The sequence below is a fragment of the Kwoniella dejecticola genome, chromosome 10 (assembly GCF_000512565.2).
Source record: "Kwoniella dejecticola CBS 10117 chromosome 10, complete sequence".
Taxonomy (NCBI): Eukaryota; Fungi; Basidiomycota; class Tremellomycetes; order Tremellales; family Cryptococcaceae; genus Kwoniella; species Kwoniella dejecticola.
Genome location: NC_089310.1, coordinates 406,069 through 431,085, shown reverse-complemented (window position 1 = coordinate 431,085; position 25,017 = coordinate 406,069). Strand labels below are relative to the sequence as shown.

Sequence of the window (25,017 nt, the reverse complement as noted above, 5' to 3'; positions counted from 1 at the left end):
CAAATTGCTGTTTAGTCAAAATCATGTACACAGTAAAGTTACCTCAATTCGTAGTTGCACGTACAGCACCCAATGCCATACCGCAAAAGGACCGAAATCAAATAGGTTCGAAGGAGCAAGGTCTACCCATTGAGTGGTTTGAGGACCCAAGGGAATGGTTTCAAGGTAACAAAGCTGCGTCAGCGTTGTCGGTCAATTCCCAGCCTAATTGAGCCAGACCGCGACCGATCCGCTCGCAGAAGGCGTCTCGGCGAGGAGATCTTTCGGGGAAGTAGAATTTAAGTATCGCTCGGAGATTGTCCTATTCAAAAGTGACGAACAATAAGTAAAGGGACAGAAGTCAGCAAGAATTGCACAGAGATATGGCCCTTGAGATTCAAGGCTCACTTTGACATTTTCGACAAATCCTTGAGCGTCAATCTCCATGCCATCGCTCAGGCCGCTCATCCCTTGATGATAACCCCTTTCCATTGGATCTCTAGGTATTGTTCGGCTCGCGACACCATTCTGATGTCCTTGAGCCAAGACCACAGCAGGTCTTCCATTCTTTGCGAAAGTCGGACCACGCACGGAATCGCTGGTTTTCTGGGCTAAAGCTCTGCTTTTCTGATCCCTCTGGACTCGGTCGAATTCCGCTTCGAATGATTGATCTTTCGGTGGTTCGTCGAAGAACCCCTTGGATTTCCTTCTGTCTCCATTACCATGACCATTCTCGTTTGAATGTCGACTCTTGGATCTAGAGTTGGAAGTAACTGGTCCAGGCCCACCTCTGGTCTCCCCCCACATCCCACTGCGATCTTGCTCCTCCCCGTCAGACATATCGACATCCTCATCTTCATTGTCGTTCTCGTTATAATTGATCGGTTTCCTATTTCGCTTACCGGACACAGGGACCACTCCGTTGAGCTGATCACGATCCCTCCTCTTCTGCAATTCCTGTCTATGCAGCTCAGCTTGTTGAATGATGTGCTCTGCCTCTTTTCGCAGAATCTCGTTCTCGCGACGGATATCCGATTCTGAGAGCCCAGGATAATCGCCTTCTCCCATACCTGCTCGAGGGGGTGGAGGTGGTAAAGGTGCGTCATCCTCAACGACATGTGCTGATCCTGCTCGGCTTGTAGTAGCTGATTCGCGGATCAATAAGGATTTCTGACTTCGGGTCGGTGCGCCAGAGCCGGTAACAGCGATCCGAGGCGCTCGGTTCTTGGTGGTGGTATTGGGAGTAGAGGTCGAGGGAGCTTTGGATGTGAAGTGTGACCTAGCGAGAACAGGGGTGACGACGGCAGGAGGTGATGTTCTTCGTTTCTTCTTAGCATGTGCATCGGATTTCGACGAATCAGGTCCTTTGATTGTGATGCCAGCGGGAGTTGGGGCGGATGAGCCAGAAATGGATGGATCAGCAGCTGAGCTCAGGGCTGACAATTCAGACGATTGGTCAGAGTCAACATCGAGGTCATTGCGATTGTCCGAAGCGAGTGCAGCAGCAGGTGATGATTGCGAAGGTCCAGCCAGGGATGAAGATCGTGCGGAGGTTTCGTTTGATGAAGTGTTGCGGGTATTACGGCGCCAGAAACGTCCAGGCAGTGCATGTTCGGACGGATGTTGGAGTGTTGTTGATTGAGGTCGCGATGTAGATTGAGCGAGGGCCCGAGCGCGGGTGATACGACGTTCAGCCATCGTGTTCAGAGTCAAGTAGTGGAAAGAAGCGGATTCCCGCGCGAGATTACATCAAGTAATTGGAGGATGAGAGATCGCATGAGCGATAAGCACAGAAAGTTGGTGTATGGAGTGGGGAGTACATGAATACAAGGGAAGAAACAGAATTATGCAAACATCAATCAGTAAGTTGTCAATACGGGCGTTATGGAAATAGGGTTTGATGACGTTGACCAACAGAAGTATTGATTCGGTTGACTCATCCAAAGTGGGAATGGAAAATGGTGGCAAACGAGTACGTGTGACAGGCATGAAAGACACATTGTACAACTCACCGTCATGATTGACATGATCGCCGGTATTAACGGGACTGCTACTCTTCCTCGCTCTCTTCGGCGGCACTAGCTCAGCAGTCGCCGTGGAAGCTGTAGGGATATAGCATGTAATGACAATACCATGGACAAAAGGGCAAGGCAAGTTGAGTGATGTGAGTTGGAAATATCAATCAATGTATCAGCTATGCCACACCAAATTCAAGGTCAAATGCAAGCGAGACCGAGACATTTTGATTGAATATTGCGATCGCCTCCACGAGAGTACGCAGGCAACTTACCTCTCGATCGTATCTCCGAGCTAGAGTACGTATCTCCGTCCATTCGACTACTCACAATTGCATCCTCGTCATCATACTGTTTCGAGATCGGTTCGTTGGGTATGGCGTCACCGTTACCCCGATGTGCTAATTGGTGAATCGATGAAGTGGATGATGAGGGAGCCAAAGTCGCAAATTCAAATGTCGACTGCCCTTGCCCATTTGCATTCTCCTCGATCACTTCCACACCATCAGATCTATCCTTGGCTATAGGTTGAGGAGGTTGCACTTCAATTGCTTCTTCGGGAGCATCAATAATATTCCCATTTTCATCCTCTACGACCCATGCCCAACCTTTCATACCCTTCTTATTCTTTTTCTTTGGCTTCGCCTTGTCCATCGCCGCACTACTGGATGTAGCGCCTTCGCTTGACCCTCTGAGATCTCCCATCGATCTCGAACTTGACATTCCTGCTGATGCTGATGGGGGTGGCTGTTTTATCCTAGTCGAAGATAATATCATAGATCCACCACTATAATGACCGCCTCCACTATTGCCTGTGTTGGGTCTAGTCGGCGCAGCATAAGCATGATTCGACATCGGTGGTAGAGATTGTCTACCTCTTGACGATGTTGACATGGTGTATCTCGGCTGAGAATCGATCACAAGCTATCGATGTATGTAAGGATATAGTCTGAGTTTTCTATGTATAATGATGATGATGATGATGATGGATGGTGTTGTGGTGACGAGAGGATATTGCGTTTTGTCGCGCGAATCTAATTCTGGATGTGGATAAATGCGCCTCACTCATAATATACACCTCTTAAGCTATGTTCGCTTTCGAGTGGCGCATTCTACTTCTACTCGCTGATTTTCTCCCCAACCGCTTCTTCTGATTGATCAGTTACCGTATCGAGATCTGACCACTTATTCTCGGGTATCCTTCTCCTTGATTTCCTGTGCGTCAACGAACTACGATACAATGATGCGTTGTCCTTTGTACACGTCATTATCTGTTGCCTGTCTACTTAGTATCCTTGCCTGCTTTGGAATGCGTGTCATTAGGTCATACATCAAGGGGCTCAAAGGATGTCTTAACGATTGTACAATCGAGAAGGCTCGAGAAATTCCCATGAGAAGGCTATAGCTTCCAGCCAACCAGAATCCATTTTGCGCCTTCTCCCTTCTTGACTATTTCGGATTGGTCGCGAAGACCACTTCAGGCATAGTGTTTCCATCTGTACAACATTACTTCGCTTTTCCAGCGCCAGCGACATTTAGCACAGATCCGTTTAACCACCAAAGCAGAACCCTGCTTGATTTGGACAGACGTCGCAAACAAGACTGAATAAGTCCGGGCTGTGGGGCGGTCTGCGGGTACCGTTCGGGTGGGTCTGCCTCGTGCTGTGCTAAGATTACAGCACTTTTGTCGATCCTATTCTTTCTCAGGGTCCTCGGCGGTAATCCGATTTGAATTTGTTGGCACACGTACTTCACACTGTATGAGGGTCTGAGCGAGCATGTTCGGCTGGATCACATCTGCTTGTCAAATCATTTCCAACAAACACTCAAAGATGCGAACTTGCTTTCATGCTACGATCCGTCTCATCCTCTCACTACATTGCGCACGAGCAATTCCGACAGCGATTCTAAGCTCGTCAAACGGGATCATTTGCCGAGCTGCGTCTCCGATAAGAGGATTAAGTCAAACTCCGTTCGGTCATTACTCAGCAATGTGTGCATATTTGCTCTTCTAAAGGGTTATCTGAATTCCGGGTTCAGCACGCTTGATAGCCCTGCGTAGCTGTCCTTGGTCGGTGACTTCATCCTCATCCTCTTAGACCATCACTAGGCGGTCGTTCCTCGTCAAAGAAAACGTCTGTCTGTCTCTGTCCGAGGCAGTCATCTGTCTGAAGCTGCTCTGATGTTTATCCAGCTTCGAAATCAATGGGATGCGCCCGGTGTCTATCATCAGCAAGCTGGAATGTAGTCTTGACAAGCTTGTCTTCAAGCTTTTCAATGATGAGCCATCTGCTTATCTTGGTGAACCCCATTGCCCGCTGTTGCCCTTATCTGGTAGTCCCTTCATCTTGATGATCGATCAACTCCTTCTGATCCATCGAGCATCGGCGAATAGCCGCAGCCGTGACTTGGTCACGATGGAAGCGAGACTGAGTCGCTGGATCTTAGCGCAGTCAACGGGGCGAAAGCTGCCATGCAGACTTCTGAGCTTAGATGTATAATTCGGGTGCACATTCATGAAAGCCCAATGGTTACAGCAGCAACAATCCGCAAACAAAGCCTTCCTGATCACCCGGTCATCTCGCTTCGCACCTCGATATCCCCCTGTCCAGATCCGCGTTGACTCTCTTGCATCGTCTTCGCGCTTGTGGTGACCTTCAACTTCTCTTCGATCTCGACGACCCTTGAACGGTGGCCGGATGTCTTCGACATCAGACGCCTATAGAAAGCACGAGACGACAGACGAGCGTGGGAAGGACGAGTACATCGCTCTCCGATGACGGATGTATGCGAGTTCTGTCCTCGACAGTATGAACTTCCCTGCACCGCGAGGTCGGCTGTCATCCTTAAGGGCGGGTCTTGCAAGCTCGAGTGAACATCCTTTTCGTTGATGCAGGTAAACAGCCGCTCCTGTGCCTTTTCAGCTATTCGACTGATATGCTTCGCAAAGATCACTTCCCCGCGAAAAGCTCAATAGCTTCAGCTTCAGCTACCGTCCTCCAGGCTGCTCTGTGCTACGTTCCGCAACGATCTGCTCTCTCGAAAAAGGCCCACACTTCGCTTCGCCCTCCTCCAAGCTGAACAACGATAACGTAGAGACCTTTGCGCGTCTTTTCCGCCCTTCGAATTCTGCAAAATAACTTAATGGAGCTCGCCCAACAGTCGAACAGCGCTTCACTGCATTAATGCATTAGAACCTGCACTGCTTGTGTCCCTAGAAGGTACTGAATACCGCTACTGTATGTCATTCCTGGAGGTGATCCGATTGACTGTCCTCCAACAAGAGGCTTTTTTTGCTTCTGCGCTTCACTCCATTCAATGTCCACTCATCGAGTCCGATTCAGACTGACTGAAACGATCTTTGTTGCGGAGGGTTGATATCGAGCAAGTTACCGATTGCTTGCATTTTCCTCCAGCCAGTGCAGTCTGCTGCCGGCAATGCAGCAACACGAATACATACAGTGTACACATGCACACTCCAATCGGCTCTGCACCGAGCGATTGACTATCTATAGATCACGAATAACATTAAATACTGTACCATACGCCTCCCATCCCTCGCTGCTTTCTCACGACACATCTGACCCAGACCGCCAAGAAGCTCTGTCCTTACTGATCAACTCCTCAAACCCGCTCTTCGACTCAACCGGTACCCTCAAAGCGAACTCCAGCGATTTCTCGCCGTTCTCGGTGGGATTCGACTGATAGATACGCAAAAACCGTATATGGGTATCGAAGCAATGGAACGAGGTTTGATATGCTGGGAATCCGAAATCGAGATGCCAGTCGGCTCTGCAATGCATGAAATTTATACGCAGTGCAGCAAATCAGTCAGTCGGTTTCACTGGAGTCCTTCTACTCTACAATTGGGACGTGATCAAGTCAACATGATGAAGACCTTGACTCACCGTATATGCGAATTCACTTCTAATCCACCTTCATCCGGAATCACGTATTGCCCTAATCCCGCTTTGGCCGACTTTTCCAGATGATACGCTACGTTTGTCAACCAAGGGAAACAGACATAAGGATCTGAACGCAGGTTGATGATCTCTTTTCGGATCGTTTTTGCGATCTCAAATATCTCATCGAAAGGGTTCGATGTCGAGTTCGTACGATTGTGGTTATCAGGTAATGATATCGTACGGAATTGCGCGCTATTGGCCACTTGGTCTGCGAAGTTGGGAGGGACGGCAGGATCTGATTGACAGAATCGCCTGAACTGCGATTATCGATGTTTGTTGTTAGCGGTCGACCAGGAATTTAATTTAATGTTGGCCGCTCATCGAGGGGTCACGGGACTAGACTAGACTAGACTAGACTAGACTATTGTAGTGGGCGAGATTGCAGCACTCACATCACAGACATATATCACCTCTTTGATCCCCTGCCCACTGCGTCTGAGCAAAGAGACGAACCAACCCGTCAAGATATCCTGCGTGCTCAAGACCATGTTCTTGTCATAACTACCTTCCTCCCGAACCAGGAGCAAATCCTTGACCGACTTCGTCAGACTCCCCACTTCCGATAACGATAGTATCAGATCCACCCTTTCCGTTCCTTCTCTTGTCTTCGCGTACAGCTTTCCTCCCTCTGGGATAGTATATCCCTTCAGATAAGTATACTCTTGCAGAGGGATACTATTCTTCTTGGGCGGACTGAAATGTATCTCATCGTTCTCAACTTTGAGCAATTTGATTCCTTCTCCGTAGACCGGTATACCCAATGAACCCTTTTGGTCGACCGCACCTTCCAAGCTGCCGTAGACGTAGAAAAGCTCGAGCCATTTCAAGGCTATCAGACAAGCTGCTGCGTCACCTAATATATGGCCCCATGATACGCCCAGAACACTCCAATCTGCTTCCGGGTCCGAGGAGGTGGTCAGTCGAATAACGAAAAGAGGCTTATTGGCGCCTGTCAATGGGAACTCTTGTCCGAGATTAGGAAGATACGGATCGAGTGTTTCTTGGATCACTCGTTTGTCGGGGAATGGGAATGCCTCTTTGGAAGAGATCGTCTGAGTCTCGAACGGTATAGGTGATCGAGTCAGGTTGAACTGTATGATCATCCACACACCGTGATCAAGTATGTTCTTCGTAAGTCTGTGAAGAGCGGATAACCGGTGAGGACGAGGGCGAGGAGGAAGAATGTAAAATGGAAATGTGGACTCACGAAAAAGCCTTCTTGGTCCCGCTCAAATCGACCTGCGATTGTAGGATAGAACCCACTCAACATTTCGATCGCTCTTTTCAATCTTGTCACATCTAATTTAGAGGGAAATACATAGGCGGACGGAATCGTGTCGACTGGCCATAATGAAAGTGGAGAAATAGGTATTCTGTTGACACCTTCTTTCAACACCCTTGTATCCGGCGTAATGGGGGTGATGTAGGTGGTTTCGACGCTCATGCTGATCCGCAGTTAACGATAATTCACAAGCAGAAACATCTCTCAAGGTGAGAGGTGAAGATGCATAACATCTTTTTGGTACTGCAACCTATCTCCGGATCGCCTTATCTACCTCCTGGGCCTTGTCCTGATCATCTGCAGTGGATGATTCTTCGAGCTTATGCATCTTGTGGATCCACCTCACTAGCGTGAATCGTATATGTATACGAATAGCCGGAATCTAGATGGTCTTGAGTTGAAGGTCATCAGTATCAGTCATCAGGCACGGGTAAACATAAAAGCAATCACGTGACCCAGCAACATCGCGTGTGTGCCGACAAAGTCAAAAGCAATGTTGACGCGTGAGACTCACAGTCTAGTCTATAGTCGTACAGTCCTCAGCTGGCACTTGGTCACCAGGTAGCACATTGTATCATTGTATCTTGATCTCACTGGCCTAGCTTGTCCCACCTGACAGAAGCTCAGAACAAGACGAGCAAGCATCATGTCGCTTTCGTACGAAGAACAGCGAATTCAGAATATCAAGTGAGTCTAGCGTCCCCTTGCGCGCGCCATCTCCCAATCTACTTGTACCATGTACCGTCTTACCTAAGTGATATACTGACGAGCCATGGTAGAGATAACGAAGCTTTACTCCTCTCTTTGGGTTTGGGCGCTCCTATCATACCGAAAGCACCCAAAAAGGCGGTTCTGGAGAAGAAGAAGAAGAACAATGATGACGGTACTTTCAAACATGAAACCACCCCTCAACTCCCTCGAATAAAAAAGCCGATGATACGCGATGTCGAAGTAAGCACGCCTGGCTCAACTTCAACCTCGGGGGGTGCCAATGGACTAAGAAGAAGCGGCAGATCAAGTGTAGGAGGGAGTACACCAGATTATAAAGGCGATAGTCCGCTTTGGAGGGAGGATGCTATTGTCAGATCAAAGAGTCTGAAGAGAAGTTTCAGTACAAGAGAAGTGGACAGTGATGAAGAGGATCAAGATGAGAATGATTGGAGGCAGCGAAAGGCTCAAAAATTAGGTATAAGGACGGCAGACCCGTGAGTCCTCTCCTACCCCTCTATTCACTCTGATAACGAGCTTCTCCGGGTCTCGTTTTTGAAATTGTCAAGCTAATAAGCAGCGACATCAGGAAGACTTTCGGGTCTATACCGGGAGTTGAAGTCGGTAGATGCTGGGCAACGAGGTGAGATCTCTACCTGAGCAAGACCAGAGACTGGGAATGCGACGCTGACATTGAGCATGCAATACCATCAATATCAGGATGGAATGCTCGACAGACGCCATACATGCGTGAGTCCTGGATAGCGCCAGGTGTCCTAAAGCTCGAACGCGGAGACTGAGATTTATTGGTTCGATAGTCCGACAGTCGCTGGAATATCAGGGAATGCACTTGAAGGTGCTTGGAGTGTAGCTTTATCAGGCGGATATCCGGATGAGTGAGCCGCGTTACACACTTAGAGATCCGCTTCGTCTTCGAAACACGCTCAATCGGTTTGACGGAATCGCTAATGAGTGTTGACATTATGTAGTGTTGACCTGGGCTACGCATTCACGTATACCGGCTCAGGAGGGCGGGATCTGAAAGGAACCAAGCAGAATCCTAAAAATCTCAGAACAGCCGAACAGAGCTATGATCAGAGTTTCGATAATAGGTTTAATGCTGCCTTGAAGGTGAGCCGACCTAGATGCCCCAATGACAACGATCAAGGTATCACTGATATGATTTGATCTTACTAGAAATCGTCCGAGACTCGCAAACCAGTCCGAGTGATCCGAGGATTCAAGCTTCCTTCGGTGTATGCTCCAGCAGAGGGATATCGGTATGATGGATTGTATACAGTGGAAAAAGCTTGGATGGCAAGGGGATTGACGAAAGGGCTGAAGGTCTGTAGATATGCTTTTAAGCGTGTGGAAGGGCAGGAGCCATTACCTGTCAGGGTTGGCGACGACGAGGAGGAAGTCGGAATCGAGCCTGAATCGGGTGAGGACATGAAGGAGGGTTTGAAAAGGGAGGCAAAGCCGCGGGAAGATTTGATTCTTCATGAGCTTGACGAGAATGTGGAGCTGCATACGAAAGTGGACGAAGCCAGAAAAGTAGAACTCAATGAGGATGAGGATGGAAAAGCCAACGAAGGTACTACCCTCAAGAAGGCGATCAAAAGTCTTAGAAAGGTCATTGAAGTAGTCATTCCTAGTCGGTCGGCTTCAACTTCAGCTTCCCTGGACCACGAAGTCAAAAGAGAGAAACGCAGAGCGAGTGCCGATGAGGACACTGACAAAGCATCGGCGGCTGAGCAAAAGATGGGTAGAAGGACTAGCGTTAGGAGGTCGCCGTGAAGAGCTGAAAGGGGCATCTGCGTTGCTTAATTCCGATAGTCGACTCTGACTGCTTGCCTTATGCCAATGCGATATGGGTACACCTTGTGTGCATGCATACCTACACGCGTCAGACGATGCGATACAGTTTCTTTGCATCTGACGCATTTTTACAGATGTCGGATGAGACGAAATTGTGGGCATGAGGACTCTCGTTATTTCCGGAGCACCCAACTCTAAACGCACCAACCCCCAAAAATGAGGGGTGAAATAAAAAAACACTCGCGTGAAACGGTTGGTTGGTGGATCTGTTTTCTCGGCGTTTATCAGGATAGGAGAATGGAGAGTACGACATATGTTATTCAGGGTCCAATTAAACCCCTCCACAATCATCCCAAGCACTCCAAACATTTCATTCGGTCTAAGCATGCTAGTACTACAGGCATACGTTACCTTCATATTCCACGACCGTATCATAACGAGATTGGTCGGTCCGTGATTTTGGGTTGCGTGGTAATCCTAGAACGGATTTAATTGTTTCGACCGACTATCCTTATCTGATTGTTTTGCTCATCTTGACATTCACGTATTCCTTCTTACCTGATCTCAGCACCAGCCTCAGCATCATTTCTCGACACGCAACCAAGTTCCCCAAAGTAAAACCTCGAAGTAAACGATACACGCATACTACATTTCACTACCAACTTTTACACACCTCACCACCTCTGATTACTCAAGGCGACAAAGATGTCCAACCAACAACCGGTCTGTCAATTCTCAGACAGACTGACGACAGCCTTGAACGCAGCTCAAAATGATTCGCAAACACCAGGACGCTCGCACTCGCACGACGGAAATGGAACAGGCACAGGCAACGATTCTTCGCGACCACTCTCCTTCTCTTCGTCTGTGTCAGTGAATGACCCTGCACCGGCATACCAACATACACATGACGGGGCGTCGCACTCGCATACTCATGCTCATGATCATGGAGAAGGCGGGATATGGACGCCGGAAGCTACGAACGAGCATGGGCATACGCACGAACATCTTGAACATGCCGGTGAGTCCAGTCGAGTCTTTCTTATCCTTACATATCACAGCGCCCCCGCTGGGCCGGCTCTTCTGCTGGATTTATACCTTTTTCCCACTGGTAGAAGCGGAACTTGAGGACTTGAGGCTGATATACCTTTTCGGTTGATTCGGTTGATCATGATGGGCAGGTAAATTCAGTGAGAGGGATATGCCTGATTATTCGGGAAGAGATTGGGAAGAACGAGCATTTACTATTGGAATCGGAGGGTGAGTGTGGGATACGACAGACACACTTCTTGAGACTCAGTTCCGATGGTATTCACTTGCTCCTTGCCTGAACGACACGCTGATAAGCGGCTTCGATTCTTTCCCCAGTCCGGTGGGATCAGGTAAAACTGCCTTGCTCTTAGCGCTTTGTCGAGCTCTGAGGGACAAATACAATATTGGTACGTCCCGCTTGTGTCAATTTGAACGCTTCTACCATGCTGATTATACACTATCTCTCGCCTTTCTCATCGTTTCATAATCGCTCATGATCATCGCGACGTCACTTATTCATCTGCCAATACTGTCTACAAACTCACTCAATTCTGGCCCTGCTTTCGTCATAAACAGCTGCCGTGACGAACGATATCTTCACTCGAGAAGACCAAGAATTCCTCATTCGTAACGAAGCCCTACCGACGGAAAGGATAAGAGCCATTGAGACCGGTGGATGTCCCCATGCGGCCATCAGAGAAGATATTAGTGCGAATCTGGGAGCGTTGGAGGAGCTCCAAGTGGATTTCGGGTGCGAGATGCTGTTTGTCGAGAGCGGCGGTGATAATTTGGCGGGTGAGTGTATTATTTTGTGTCTGCCATATCCTCTCATTCGCTTTGAGCGTGCAGAAGATGGTCGGCTTGTCGGCTTGTCGGCGCCTGGTCAGATCGAGCTTTGACAAGAAGTAACACTGATATCGATTGTGTGGTTCTGTAACGATTTATAGCCAACTATTCAAGAGAGCTCGCGGACTACATCATCTACGTGATTGACGTCAGTGGTGGAGATAAGATCCCCAGGAAAGGTGGACCGGGTATTTCTCAATCGGATTTATTGATCGTGAACAAGGTAAGTCGGAGTCGGCGTCTGTATTGACTTCAGAATCTGAAGACCGAGATCAATCATCTGCACTTGCCTCCAGAACCCTCCTATATCAAACTCAAACTCGAACAGTCTCAGCTGACTATGATGTTGGACATCTAGATTGACTTGGCGCCTCACGTCGGAGCATCGCTGGAAGTCATGCGCAGGGATGCCGCCAAAATGCGAGAAAGCGGTCCCACACTCTTCACATCGGTCAGGAATAACGACGGGGTCGATACGGTCATCGAAGCGATTGTCAGTGCTTGGAAAGCTAGTGGAGCAGCAGGGAAGGACGGTAAAGGAAAGGGCAAAGCTGCTGGGGTATGACTGAAGCATGCACTGGCATGGTTGCAACCTGAAAATGAAGAGGGAGGACAACATCCAATCTGAATTCGACATGTCCCTGGCGACACTTTCGTCGATGATCCGGCAGACTGTAAATAGACAATACCGACATGCAGTGAGATACCATGTGCTTTCCGATGGATGATGGGATCTGTAATCTATTTCATCCATCTAGGTAAGAGCAAGATACGTGCGAGTCACATGGATTGAGGATAGTATTGGATGTGTTATCGGCCACGAGCCTGCTGGTATATCTGAACTTCGGGTGATTTTGCAAAGGAAAAAATACTCATTCGGGCAATTATGGGATGTTAGATGATGGTACCTTGCCGAGAACGGGCTCCATGGGGAAGAGGGATTTGGTTTTTCTCAATGGAGATTTGGTATTCCTTCCGAAGCTAGTGCGTATGTAGGTCATTTGAGCAATTGTCAAGTGATCAAGTGAGAATCAAATCAGATGATTTACGTCTGTCTCTCTCTGTCTGCTTCTGACTCACCTCAGGTATGCTGAGTTCTATAGTGTGTATGTAGTGGGGCTAGAGTGATTGAGTGCGAAGTCATCCGACCTCTGCATAGAGCGAGACTATATATATACACGATGTATCCCCATGACTCCTCTTCTGATTTACTTCTCACTTACACATCTCAACGATACTTTACTGTCGTCAAAAGTCAATTCAGCTCACTGTTCCGCATATCGTATATCTATATAACCTGCTCTAGTAGCTTCGACACAGACCACATCCATCATGGCTGATCTTGGTGTTTCCCCAACTGAGTAAGTATCTCACCCTCACCCGCGTACGCGACCCTCCCCTTTCCGTCTCCGTCGAGGGGAGTTGGGGTGCAGGGGCAGTCGGAGGGGTGTGGGGGGTGATCATGGCGAAGTGAGGGTGGGTGAGAGTAACGATGTTTCCCTTCTATCCCTCTGCATTCTCCATAATTCACCTGCTTTACAACTTCCACTCTGTGTCACGCTATGCATTCTACATCCAGAGAGTGTAGACTGGCGTATTCGCATCCTGATGAGACCTTGTGCTGACGACATGGTGATGATTACTTCATTTCACTTTGCCAACATTCAGTACCGATAAATCGAGTGAGTGGTTCATCTGTCGTATGGTTGCTCGCCACCATCCCAACCCTCGGTCAAGCGCATCGCCCGAATCATTACTAAGACTAGCCGCAAGATCTATCTCTATCATCCCGTTGTATCTTGTTAACTCTTCTCGAGTCATGGTTTGCTGACTTCACAATTGTTGACCAGTCGAGATCAACGATGCCCTGTTCTGCGAGCACGGCCTTGAAGTTTGCCAACAATGCGAGTTCGACGCTAGAGAAGGTAAGCCCCTCTAAGACACCTGCAGTCAACATCACGAACTTCGAGCTGACGAGAGGTCTCACTTATCCACTCAACTCAGATAACGACGCTATGATGGGGTGAGTCATATCATCCACCAAACATGAGTCTACCTCTCCCCACGGATAAGGCATCTCGTCCGCGCCCGGACCGCACCTGCCCCGGTTACCCTGCCGTTCGACGTGACGCAATGTCAGTCTGTACGATGCTCATGACGTGCTTTCACAGTCTCGACCCTAAGCCCAGAGGTCCTCTCGAGCTTCCCGCGCACTTCAAGAACCAGAAAGACAATACCTTCATGTGCAAAGCTCACGGTAACGCCAGCTGCAAATCTTGCTGTGAGTATCCTCTATGTGGCTCTGCTGCAGCTCGGACAAATGAGGACACAGGCTGATGAGGGGGTCCTCATTCGATTGTTGTCGGTAATCGGTAGTCAACTGGAAGAAGCAGATGACCAAGCTTCACAAGGAAGGTAAAAAAGAAGCTTCCAAGAAGAAGAACGAGAAGACTACCAACCTCTACTAGTCTCGTCATTCGATCACGCTTCACTTATAGGAGCAACCTCTTTTCTTCTCCTTCTCCTTCTCCGTTCCTCGGTCTCGGATCTCAGGATCTGGAATTGATACTTATAGAGGCATTGATCATTTGACTAAGGTATAACTCAAGTTTTCTTTTTATCGGTTCAACGAAGTCGGCGTGGAAGGGAAGATGTTGCTTGTATGTTGAATAATCGTTGTAGGCGTTTTTTGTGTGTAAATTAGCGAAAGAGGTCAAATGAAGAAATAAGAGATGAATTTATGTGAGAAGAAGAACATTCGTCAAACCATGTCGTGGCAACTGAGACGATATTTGCATATCGGCTGTGAGATGAAATCGGAATCGCCAGCTCGGGGTATTGATGTATTCATGGTATGGTATCATATTATACTGACATACAACCTGTACAAGGGCGGATCATAATTGACCTTGATTCCACCTTGATTCGTTCTGAGTTGAGACCTGAACATCATCTGATGTAGAGAGAGGATGGGAGACCGGGAAGTTGATATTAAGCGTTGAGCTGTAGACCCAGTTTCACAGTCATCGTATTCATGTAATCCTCTGCGACACGTCCAAGCAGTACATTAGCAGATGTGTTGAGTAGCAACAACGGCGTGCTAATTGCTGACGATACTCACCAGCTTGTCTCCTCATAGTCCAATATTCTTGGAGGAGATCATTGATCTCGCTCTCGTGCGTATTGATGAAATTGGCCATTTCACTCTCCAGTTCCTTTTGTTCGGCCATGATGATGTCTTTCTGTTTCTGGAATCCGCCTCGTTCTTTCGTACGGACTTTGTACCTAATGGACCAACACATTATCAGCTCAATCCAGTCCGGGCTCAAACTCTGACTTAGCGATGCGTGTAGCGACGTGTGACCACATCGCAGCGGACGGACTGAAGTGGTCCAGGTTCAGACGGTATGGAAAGACCATGGGATGCCATGACCACTCACTCAGCTTTGAGCTCCTCAATCTTCTTATACCCTCTCTCCTGCATATCATTCTGCATTTCTTGCTGTCTGTTCAACTTATCTTGCGCATTCGTCAACTGTCGTTGCAATTGCTCGAATTTCGATTTCAACCCTCTCAATTCAATCTCTTTACCCTCCTGTCTACCCCTCAAGATACTTTCGTTCCTCTTAGCTTCTTCGACTTTCTGCTTTTGCTCCTCGATACCCTTTTGTAAGTCTATCAGACCCTTCAGATCCATCTCGAGGGACTGGATCACTTCGAGACGGTTAGATAGCTCGCGCGCTTTCTGTTGGAAGGAAGATAGTTTCGCTTTCTCGTGGGAGAGGGTACTGGACATCTCGGAGATCTGGCGCTTGATACGGTCGGGAGATTGGACGAGACGACTTTTGGCGGATGCGATTTGTTGGGATAGTTGAGTGTTCAAGTGTGCATTATGAGCCTAGATGGACGAAGTGATGATTGCGTTAGTCCGGCATCCTCTATTCTCATTATAAGGCAGAAGATCACAGGGATCAGGGATTTGAAGGATCTGAGGGTAGATCACGCACAGCTTGGTCCATCAAGCCTTGTCTTTCCTTCTTGAGTTCTTCGACTTCGCCGCTCAGCTTGATTTGCTGAGATCGCAATTCCAATAATTCAGCTCGGAGGCCTTCGTTACGCTTGTGCGCTTGTTCGGACTGGGGCTTCTCGGCAGCGTTTCGAGCACTGTGTATCACGCAAAAAAATTATGGGTCTTTTGTCAGCTTCCATTGAGCTGAACGTCGGGTTGGTTTGGCTCTTGTGCAGATCGTTCGATACGTACGTGATTTCGCTAATTTGGTTCTCGACCTGTTCAATCTCTCTTCTGAGAGATTCAGTCCTGTAGTAGTCCGACAAGTCAACAATCGGATCCTCAGCGCGTATATATCGAGGAGATCTGATTTCATATGGCATGGTCATTTCCCTCTGTAACTCACTTATCGGACTGTTCTTGCAATTTAGCTTGTAATTGAGCTTGGAAATGCGCTCGTTCGTCTCTGAATTTAGCGAAATTCATGATTCCACTTAAGACGGTCTTGAATCGGATAGCCTCGGGTCGAGTCAAGTCGGCTAATGAGAAATTGGTAATTCCACACAAGTTTGCCAGGTCTCGACTATACGTTACAAGCATTTCAATCAGTATTCGAATCCTCAGCAACACGAGTGGATTCTCAACCTGGGCACCATGATTGTGAAGGGAACGGCATGGTATGCGGTAGAGGAGGGTAGCCATACGTACACGTGTCTGAAGAACATTGTGAATTGGAGTGCATCACCGTACATCTCCTTGTACTCCATCATACCTAACAAAGCCTTCTTGGGAGCTTCGATAGCTTCGACAGGAGCGCCCATCAAAGCTTCGATCAGCCCGGCGTAGATACCCTGCGTCGTACCTGGAGTAGGCTTTGTGAGGTCCTCCATCTGAGCTGGGACGCCTAGAGCGGTCAAGCATTGAATGAGTTCCGGTAAACCCAGCATTGGGAATCCGGCGACTGTCTGAGATAGGGGAGGTGGTTTTCGGTTGGATTGGGACATCTTTATGTGTTGCTATTCTGTATCGGCCGATATGTCAAGATAGGCTCAAATCGTCTTACAGCGGTTCGCTATCCTGTTGCTAGTCTTCGAGACGATCTTAAATGGTCTATGTCTGTACTTATGAATGAAGCATGAAAAGCAATTCTTATGGTGGTTGTGGTTGTTGTTGTTTTCGTTGTTGACAGACACGCTTTGGGCTTTTTTGACTTTCTGACGCGTTCGCGGATATTCGATTACGTAAGGCACCCTCGACGCGAATGTCAACAACAACAGCGACAGCGACAACAATCATGAAAACCAACTGTAGTCTTAAGCCAATCGTCCTTACTTGCATGGGAATAGAGTATACGCAACTCAACTTCAAACTACGGCGTCCGAGCTAACGACAATAGCTACTGAAATGGTGCAGGTCTCGACAAAACAACGCTCTCGAGCACTCACCCCTTCATTCCTGACAGACACCCTCCCGACGCTCCTCCCACCGATATTCGAACAAGTTCAACATACGACCGCAAATCACCGGAAGAACCTTGTATCTCTGCATAAGATCCAACAGCAATGCTCAACCATCACTGAGGAGTCTCCGAAAGGATCGAAACTTGTGGGAGAACGAGCGTTTAATAACCTGTTTATCGATCTGGTTAATCGTGTCTTGCCCATCAAGAAGGGGGTAAGCGTAGCTGATCGGGTAGTCAAATTTGTGAGCTCTTACGTGGCTTACTCGACTGAACAAGGTGAGTCTCAAGCCTCCTTCGTACTACCTGTTCTGGACCCCATGTCTTGGTAGCAGAACATGATAGACTCAGAGAAAGGGAAAGAGCTGAATAGTGCTTTGCTTGGACTAGATACTGCGAAACGACCAGAGGGTGAAGAAGAGGAAGATATCGATACTTTCTCATCTCGATTCGTGCTGAAACTCCTCAAGCATCTCTTGATGGGGATGGAAGCGAAAGACAAGAACGTCAGATTCAGGGTTACATTGTTGACTGTATCCATGATCAACGGATTAGGAGAGATGGAGTGAGTGAAATTGTCTGGCCATTCATTGCATCCTTTTGAGCTAGCTGACTGGCTTCGATGTAAAGCGATGATCTATATGTAGTCCTACGAGAGTCTCTGCTAAACAGAGCAAGGGATAAGGAGGCGGCTGTACGAGTTCAAGCTGCATTGGGTTTGGCCAAATTGCAGAGCGGTGAAGATGAAGATGATCTGGAAGAAGGTCAAGAATCGCTGGGAGAGGTGTTACTTGATCTCCTGAAGTATGATCCTGCTGCGTATGTTGGAGCCAATCTCATCATATACATCAGGCCGTACATTTGCGCACGCGCACGGAAGCTGAACCTCCCCGTTGTCGTTGCATCTTATAGGGAAGTCCGCCGAGCGGCATTGTACAACCTTCCAAGAAATCCAAACACGCTACCTCACATCTTAGCTAGAACGCGAGATGTGGATCCAATTCTGAGGAGGACAGTATACGCCGGAAGTCTATCCGCAACTGCTCTCCCTGATCCGAGAGTTTTATCTATTGCTCAACGGGAAGATATCGTCAGGAATGGTCTAGGCGATAGAGAAGGGACAGTCAGGAAAGCTGCTGCTGGAATGCTGGGTGGATGGGTTGATCTCGTAGAAGGCGATATGATTGAGGTGGGCGTCAACAAGATCGGAACTAATCAGCCTCTCATGCTGACGACCAATGGATACCTCGTTCTAGTTCTTGTCGCGATTTGACGTGGTTTCCAGTCAAGTAGCGGAGGAAGCTTTGATTTCCGTGCTTGTCACTCGACCGGAAATACTGGATACTCTCGAATTCAACGGTAGGTCTCCTAATCCGATTGACACGAGCACGTTGCTCACAATCCATCACAGAAGAATACTGGAAATCCCTTACTCCGGAGAAAGCCTTTTTAGCTCGAGTATTTGTTGACCATTGCATTTCCAACAAGGTGAGTCTGAAGGGGCGTAAGAAGGCAATGTCGCAGCGGATTGATGAATGGACACACAGGACGATTCTCGATTGGAAGAAGCAATGCCTGTCGTGACATCTCTGGCCTTCACCATCCAGGACGAATATAACAAGCTAGTTGCCTCTACGAACGAAGGCGATGAAGATCTCACTGATCGCGCATTTATTGTCGGCGAATTACTCAGATTGGCAGTCAATCTCGATTATGCGGATGAAATCGGCAGAAGGAAGATGTTCCAGCTTGCTCGTGCGTTTTCTGGCCTTCTCGTCGGAAATGACTTGTGCCAAGAGGTATAAGCTGATTCGCAATTCCCTTCCGTCCAGGTGAAATGATCTCTCAAGCGAATCTACCGGAACCACTCATCCCTAAATGCCTGGATATCTTATCGAAAATCGCCAACGGCGAAAGGGATCTGATCAGAGTGGTTGTAGAAGTAGTCACGGAGCTCCGAGAAGGTGGCGAAGATGCGGACGATGATGAGCCCCCATTGGACAGCCAAATGTCATCTACGAGTGACCGATCGATGATTCGACGTCGATCAGTCGCTTCTCACCGAATCAACTCGGAGGATCCGGATGAAAGACGTGAAGCTGCGATAATCGACTTGCGATGCTTATTCGTCTGCATAAGCCTCTTGGAAAGGGTCAACTCGAACCTACAGGACAACTCGGTTTTCCATGGCTTGTTGCCTGATTTGATCATTCCTGCCGTCACGAACAAGGAGGAACCTGCACTGAGGGATCAAGGATTGATATGCTTGGGCTTGTGCTGTATGATCGATACCGTGAGTCTCGCCCATGCTCTTCCGTCTCGTCAAAGCTGACAAGGCGACGGTATGATAGAAAATGGCTGCGAACTCCTTTGGACTATTCATCCAGCAACTCACCACTGCTGATGATGAGCTCAAAGTCAAGGTCTGTCAAGTCGTTTTTGACTTATTGATGGTTCATGACATCAATGATTTGGTCTCCAAGACTATGGCCGTAAGTACAGTCCCACAGCTGTGCGACTTGCAAGCTGAAGCGGCTTTTTGTGGCGGATCTGCAGGCCGATAAAGTGGTAGAGCTGGTTCGACATGCTTTGAGCCAAGACTCGCCGGAAGTCCAAGCGGTAGCTTGTGAAGGTGTGGCCAAGCTGATGTTGGCTGGGATGATCAACGACGAGACGGTAAGCTGAAGCATGGCATTAAGACAGATACATGAAATTCAATTCAGCTTGCTGATACTACCGTTTCATCTTTAGGTCTTGCAATCACTCGTCCTGCTCTATTTCTCACCCGAGACATCGGACAATCAATCTCTCCGACAATGCTTGACGTACTTCTTGCCTGTTTACTGCTACTCGTCGCCGGACAACCAAAGGAGGATGCTCTCGGTATGTCGAATCAGCTCACATGACTCACTGGAACCCGTGCTGACATCAAGCTTGCTATAGATCTTCTCTGACACTTTCGGGCTCCTGGCTCAACTATCGGAAGAAGCTGAAGATGAGGATATGCCGCCACTCGCTCAGATGGGTCTGATGATGGTTGATTGGCTTGATCCGCAAAAGACTGTGTACGTGGACCGGCCTGCTCGACACATGATGATAGCTGACTTGAATCACAGGGAAAGAGAAGGAGTGGTGATTGATACCGCTATTCATCTCGAGCTTGCCGAGCAGATTTTGAGATCCATTCTGACCGAAACCTCTAGTGAGTTCGAATGCCCTTCGCTTTAAAAACAAGAAAGGCTGGGCTGAAATACGTCATATCATCGTCATGATAGAAGAAATGCGAAAAGGCTTCGTCTCATTCTTATCGAAACTCAATCTCCCTGAAGCGGACGACAGTTCTGTCGACTCGATCAAACTCAAATCGCTCTTGGCTTTGATACACGCCATTAAGGCCAAGCGACCATTTAGCGATGCATCTTCAAAGAACGCGCTCGTCAAATTCGATAATGTACTGCTTAAGCGATATCCCGAGCTGGAAGAGTTCAACGAAGATGCGTTCAGGGCTGAAGGTGGAGAAAATGAGCAGGTTGAAGCATTCTGGGGATTCATCGATGACGTGTGAGTCTACTCCTTTGCGCCTTTTGACTTTGAGGGAATGTATAGGAGCTGATACGGGAGGTGGATTTCATAGGAACGAGAAAGACCTCGATGCCCAATCTGAGGCCGGTAGTAGACGAGGCAAACGAGCTGGATCAACAACTTCGAACCGTAAAGGCGGTAGCAAGAGCGGCAGTAGGACTAGGGAATCATCCGTGATGAGTGATGATGCCAGTACGAATTTCGATTCAGACGACAATGACAATGAAGATGAAGATGAAGATGCGACTCCGAAGAAATCGACAAAATCCAAGGCGAGTTCGAATGCTACTGCGCAGTCAAAGTCAAAGTCGAAGTCGAAGAAGATGCAAGTGGTAGAAGAGGAGAGTGAGCCTGAGGAGGATACAGAAGTTGAGAGTCTCTTAGATGAGGAAGAAGATGATGATGAGGAAGAGGATTCAGAGGATGAATTGGCTTTATAGGTAGTCGACTTCAGGCTTTCGGCTTCAGGCTTCAGGTTTCAGGTTATCTTACCTTTACTCTGATCAGGGACTGTTTGTATGGTTAGGATGTTTTAGGCAGACTGGTATGGATAGATGATGATTGCCAACTATCTTGACTGGTCCGTAAGATGTCGACCGCCGGCTTGTTTCTAGGGTTCCGTAATATGCCAACCCCGCTTAAACCGGAGCCCATCCATAAGCGAACAAGAGGAACGCGGTGACCCATGCGAAGCAGCAAATACCGCAGCAGATGTAGTCACAATATCCTCGCCAGAGAGAAACATCTCTTGCTGAACAGCTTTATTGTCTCGCTGTGAATACGTGAATACTATTGCAGATATCTGGGACGCAAGCTACTTTGTGGGCTGAGTCGCACAGTGGATTAGATATCATGTCAACAAGCGACGCGCCATCTTTCTCGCCTACTCAGCTGTCAGCGCCGAATATCCGAATACACGGCAGACATTTCGTTGATCAGTATGATCGAGTCTTGGGTATGCGAGGAGCAAACGTTGGTGGATCTAGTAAAGTGTGAGTCATTCTTTCTGCTCTGCAGAGATGCATTCAACACTAGACTTGGTGGGTTCATCCCGGCTGGAACAAAGCTGAACGTCAGATCGATTGATCGTTGTAGACCAACTAACCAACCGAAATTACCGATAGATAAACATGCGTCTATGACCTATGTTAATAGACCTTTCCCACTTGAAGAAGCGGACGAGCATTGGAGAAGATTGAAATCGTGGGGATTGACTTTCAGTGCGTACCTTCCTCCAGTTCTGCCGCGCATCCTGCCATTTGCGGTCTTGATCTGCACAAGAATACGAATCCAGTCGTACTGATACGACTTGAACCAATCTGCTTGGTCGGTCAGTCAGAATCACGGTAACATGGGATGCGGTCGAACATGCGGGACCGTACGTACTGCATCAACATACCATATCGTACCTTGAGCGCTGAGGATGTTGAGGGATATAGGGGTATCTACGATGAGGAGTATTTGGAATACCTAAGAAAGCTGTTGGAGAGTATGACGAAGCATGGTCTAGTCGCGTACATCGTGAGTTGTATTCATCTGATCGGAATACGTTTGTGAGCTAAGCTTGATGAGTCTTAGGCAATCCACCAAGATGTATGGTCCAGGTATTCAGGAGGGGTAAGCGCTGTTCGATCCAGCCCAAGTCGACTAACTAGCAGCACTTCATTAGCTGACAGATCTAACGTAGTCTGGCGCACCCGGTTGGACATCGGCAGCAGCAGGATTCGATCTCTCGACCGATGGCGAGAATTTGGCATTGTCAGGAGCAGCTTTTTTAGATGGCATTAAGGGCGGTAGGCTCAGCGGAGAAAGGGGTTTATGGCCGACTGGTGAGTACGAGGTGACTTGATATGTTGTGCAGATCATAAAGACTCCAAGCTGATCACATAGGTGTCATTCAGGTTACCAAAAGCTAGCGGCTGCTACGATGAAGTGAGTGTGCAGGACCATCGATCGCGCAGGGCCTGGCTGACCCTCTCGTAGCACGCTATTCTGGGCTGGTGAAACATTCGCACCTTCGTTCATGGTGCTCTCTGACACCTCTGATGGAAAGCAGAAGAAAGTCAATATCCAGACTTATCTGCAGGATGCCTTCTTGAGCATGTTCAGAAAGCTAGTCAGCGCTGTGGGTGATGTTGAGAGCGTTATGGGCTTCGAGGTGAGGAAGGTCTGGTGTGAACCCTTTGGTGCATAAGAAATCGCTAACGGAACGACGTGTCCGCAGCTGATGAACGAGCCTCATCCTGGATATATCGGTCTACCGTCAATACACGAATGGGTAAGTCACGTTCCTATCAAAACCCAGTGAATCATCTATAATGCGATGACTGATCGAGCAATATCACAGAACTATAACACGGACCTGCATCTTGGCCAATTCCCTTCACCTTTACAATCCTTCTCCATGGGCGCGGGCCATCCAACCACAATTCCCATATACAAACGCTCCTTCCCCTTCCCCACGCGAATATCGAAATACACTACCGCCAACCCGGAGGGAGCTTCAGCATGGTCCAAGAAAGAGTGCATCTGGGAGAGAGAAGGAATTTGGAGATGGTCCGATAAAAAGGGTAAAGCGGTAGCTCTGCAGGAAGATTACTTTACAAAAGATCGCAAAGGGAAAAAGGTAGATTTCTACCAAGATTTCTATTTCCCATTTGTGCAAAAGTGGAATAAGGTCATATCGGATAAGAAGTCGATGAGGATGGTGGAGACTATACCGAATGAGTATTGTCCTGAGTGGGAAGAGGAAATCAGGCCGGATAATTTCGTTTATGCGCCTCATTGGTAAATCCCTCTTGATCAACCATATCCACCTCGAGGCGAAAGCATGACTGTGCAGAGCTGATGTCCATACCATCTCGAACAGGTATGACCTGAACGCGCTGTTCAAGAAGCAATTCGGCTTCATGACCGTCAACGTACAAGGACTATCAAGGGTAAGTCACGACATCTCTTTATATTTCTTCGTCTATGAATGTTTTGGAAAAGAGTTCATCACGCTGACGATGATCGATGAATCCTAGGGCATGTTCATCGGCAAAGCTTTATATTTCGGCGCGAACGGTGCCAAGGCCAATTATGCGAAACAAATCAAGACTTTGGTATTGGAAGCCAGACTCCAACTGGGTGCTGTCCCTGTCGTGTTTGGTGAATGTGGTGTACCTATGGACCTGAAGTGGGTGCCGCTCGTCAATCGTACAGTATCGATCTTATGTGCAATCTTCGCTGACAGACAATGTGATTGACAGTAATGAACACGCGCTCAAGACGGGTGATTGGAAATGGCAAGAAAGAATGATGGATTCGTTGATATCGGCGATGGAGAGCGCTAATGTCGGGTTCAAGTGAGTCTTGCTTGATGTGCATGACGGTACGCTCTAGCCTGTGTAGCTGACGTCGCGTTAAAATAGCTTGTGGACTTATAATCCAGCCAATAGAGATGATATAGGAGACGACGTAAGTGCATACATCCTTACTCCTTTGGATATTATGCCGATCTGTACATTGCGTCCATCGAAGGTCAGGCTGATATCTGATACCTTAGTGGAACGCGGAAAACTTTTCATGGTATTCTGATCACAATCGGTCGCTAGCTCTGACGAAGGCGGAGGACTCGGACGATTTGGATGTTGGAGGCAGACTTTTAGATGTCATCGTGGTTAGTTCGATTCTCCATCTTTCGCCACGATCATGTCTCTGCCCATTTTGCCAACAATCACAATATGTTAATTGCCATTCCACGTTCCTCAGCGACCTTACGCTGTCGCTACAGCTGGTACTCCGATCTCCTCTTCGTACGATTACGAGACAGCCATGTTCACTCATCGTTACACCTCAGCGATCCGACTCTCAGATGAATCACCAAGTATAGAAGAGGCGACCGAGATATTCTTACCTCGAAGAGTGTATACCGAGAAATCCGTCAGCTTTGCATTATCGGTCGGAGGCAAAATTCTATTCGATTGGGAAAATCAACGATGCTGGGTTTGGTTCGTAGATCCGCCAAATCACAAGACACTGGATTATGGTCCAAGAGGAAATGACGAAATTGAAACCAGAAGAATCGATATATGGGTCCCCAGCAAGGCGAAGCAGCCATCATGGAGTGCAGCCCAGATCCTCGGTATATTGATATTTACGATAGTGGCGTTAATGGGAATTTGGCATGCCCAGGAAATGGAGTGGAATAAGGAGGATAGTGCATTGAGATACCATGGAGGTGGGAAGCGGGCTTGGTTCCAGACGTAAAGTCAGAATATGACATCATAGAGATCAGAAATTAGACGCGGATGTGCACATCTTTGCAACCATGAATAATG

General features: G+C 48.1%; 9 protein-coding genes across 9 annotated transcripts; 5 read left to right on the top strand and 4 right to left on the bottom strand.

Annotated features, from left to right (window-relative positions):
- Nucleotides 1-160: 160 nt before the first annotated feature.
- Nucleotides 161-1,677, bottom strand: I303_107698 (uncharacterized protein; the record flags this gene model as incomplete). The annotated part of the gene is made up of 2 exons (XM_065969641.1): nucleotides 161-301; nucleotides 388-1,677. The coding sequence occupies 2 exons, from the start codon at nucleotides 1,675-1,677 to the stop codon at nucleotides 161-163; spliced, it is 1,431 nt and encodes a 476-aa protein (XP_065825713.1).
- A 184-nt stretch (nucleotides 1,678-1,861) lies between these two features.
- Nucleotides 1,862-2,888, bottom strand: I303_107697 (uncharacterized protein; the record flags this gene model as incomplete). The annotated part of the gene is made up of 3 exons (XM_065969640.1): nucleotides 1,862-1,914; nucleotides 1,992-2,081; nucleotides 2,270-2,888. The coding sequence occupies 3 exons, from the start codon at nucleotides 2,886-2,888 to the stop codon at nucleotides 1,862-1,864; spliced, it is 762 nt and encodes a 253-aa protein (XP_065825712.1).
- A 2,675-nt stretch (nucleotides 2,889-5,563) lies between these two features.
- I303_107696 (uncharacterized protein) lies at nucleotides 5,564-7,403 on the bottom strand (the record flags this gene model as incomplete). The annotated part of the gene is made up of 4 exons (XM_018410969.1): nucleotides 5,564-5,786; nucleotides 5,903-6,216; nucleotides 6,352-7,050; nucleotides 7,167-7,403. 4 exons carry the CDS (start codon nucleotides 7,401-7,403, stop codon nucleotides 5,564-5,566), a joined length of 1,473 nt encoding a protein of 490 aa, XP_018259637.1.
- A 484-nt stretch (nucleotides 7,404-7,887) lies between these two features.
- I303_107695 (uncharacterized protein) lies at nucleotides 7,888-9,746 on the top strand (the record flags this gene model as incomplete). Its single annotated transcript, XM_018410968.1, has 7 exons — nucleotides 7,888-7,928; nucleotides 8,021-8,446; nucleotides 8,539-8,592; nucleotides 8,670-8,699; nucleotides 8,768-8,845; nucleotides 8,939-9,080; nucleotides 9,147-9,746. 7 exons carry the CDS (start codon nucleotides 7,888-7,890, stop codon nucleotides 9,744-9,746), a joined length of 1,371 nt encoding a protein of 456 aa, XP_018259636.1.
- Nucleotides 9,747-10,472: 726 nt separating this feature from the next.
- Nucleotides 10,473-12,210, top strand: I303_107694 (urease accessory protein UreG; the record flags this gene model as incomplete). Its single annotated transcript, XM_018410967.1, has 6 exons — nucleotides 10,473-10,788; nucleotides 10,949-11,027; nucleotides 11,136-11,206; nucleotides 11,376-11,594; nucleotides 11,747-11,868; nucleotides 12,004-12,210. 6 exons carry the CDS (start codon nucleotides 10,473-10,475, stop codon nucleotides 12,208-12,210), a joined length of 1,014 nt encoding a protein of 337 aa, XP_018259635.1.
- A 767-nt stretch (nucleotides 12,211-12,977) lies between these two features.
- Nucleotides 12,978-14,113, top strand: I303_107693 (uncharacterized protein; the record flags this gene model as incomplete). Its single annotated transcript, XM_065969639.1, has 6 exons — nucleotides 12,978-13,006; nucleotides 13,314-13,327; nucleotides 13,496-13,570; nucleotides 13,650-13,668; nucleotides 13,817-13,926; nucleotides 14,022-14,113. 6 exons carry the CDS (start codon nucleotides 12,978-12,980, stop codon nucleotides 14,111-14,113), a joined length of 339 nt encoding a protein of 112 aa, XP_065825711.1.
- Nucleotides 14,114-14,636: 523 nt separating this feature from the next.
- On the bottom strand, nucleotides 14,637-16,658 carry I303_107692 (uncharacterized protein; the record flags this gene model as incomplete). The annotated part of the gene is made up of 7 exons (XM_018410965.1): nucleotides 14,637-14,689; nucleotides 14,767-14,930; nucleotides 15,086-15,543; nucleotides 15,653-15,809; nucleotides 15,907-15,963; nucleotides 16,061-16,237; nucleotides 16,363-16,658. 7 exons carry the CDS (start codon nucleotides 16,656-16,658, stop codon nucleotides 14,637-14,639), a joined length of 1,362 nt encoding a protein of 453 aa, XP_018259633.1.
- A 400-nt stretch (nucleotides 16,659-17,058) lies between these two features.
- Nucleotides 17,059-21,135, top strand: I303_107691 (uncharacterized protein; the record flags this gene model as incomplete). Its single annotated transcript, XM_018410964.1, has 15 exons — nucleotides 17,059-17,392; nucleotides 17,504-17,678; nucleotides 17,744-17,932; nucleotides 18,026-18,302; nucleotides 18,370-18,472; nucleotides 18,525-18,601; nucleotides 18,661-18,868; nucleotides 18,946-19,406; nucleotides 19,465-19,605; nucleotides 19,670-19,789; nucleotides 19,865-19,996; nucleotides 20,057-20,178; nucleotides 20,230-20,315; nucleotides 20,389-20,674; nucleotides 20,748-21,135. The coding sequence occupies 15 exons, from the start codon at nucleotides 17,059-17,061 to the stop codon at nucleotides 21,133-21,135; spliced, it is 3,099 nt and encodes a 1,032-aa protein (XP_018259632.1).
- Nucleotides 21,136-21,547: 412 nt separating this feature from the next.
- On the top strand, nucleotides 21,548-24,946 carry I303_107690 (uncharacterized protein; the record flags this gene model as incomplete). The annotated part of the gene is made up of 16 exons (XM_018410963.1): nucleotides 21,548-21,687; nucleotides 21,791-21,915; nucleotides 22,031-22,073; nucleotides 22,135-22,216; nucleotides 22,274-22,312; nucleotides 22,383-22,524; nucleotides 22,597-22,627; nucleotides 22,679-22,853; nucleotides 22,920-22,973; nucleotides 23,043-23,482; nucleotides 23,565-23,634; nucleotides 23,722-23,873; nucleotides 23,947-24,042; nucleotides 24,109-24,154; nucleotides 24,243-24,356; nucleotides 24,449-24,946. The coding sequence occupies 16 exons, from the start codon at nucleotides 21,548-21,550 to the stop codon at nucleotides 24,944-24,946; spliced, it is 2,247 nt and encodes a 748-aa protein (XP_018259631.1).
- Nucleotides 24,947-25,017: the final 71 nt, after the last annotated feature.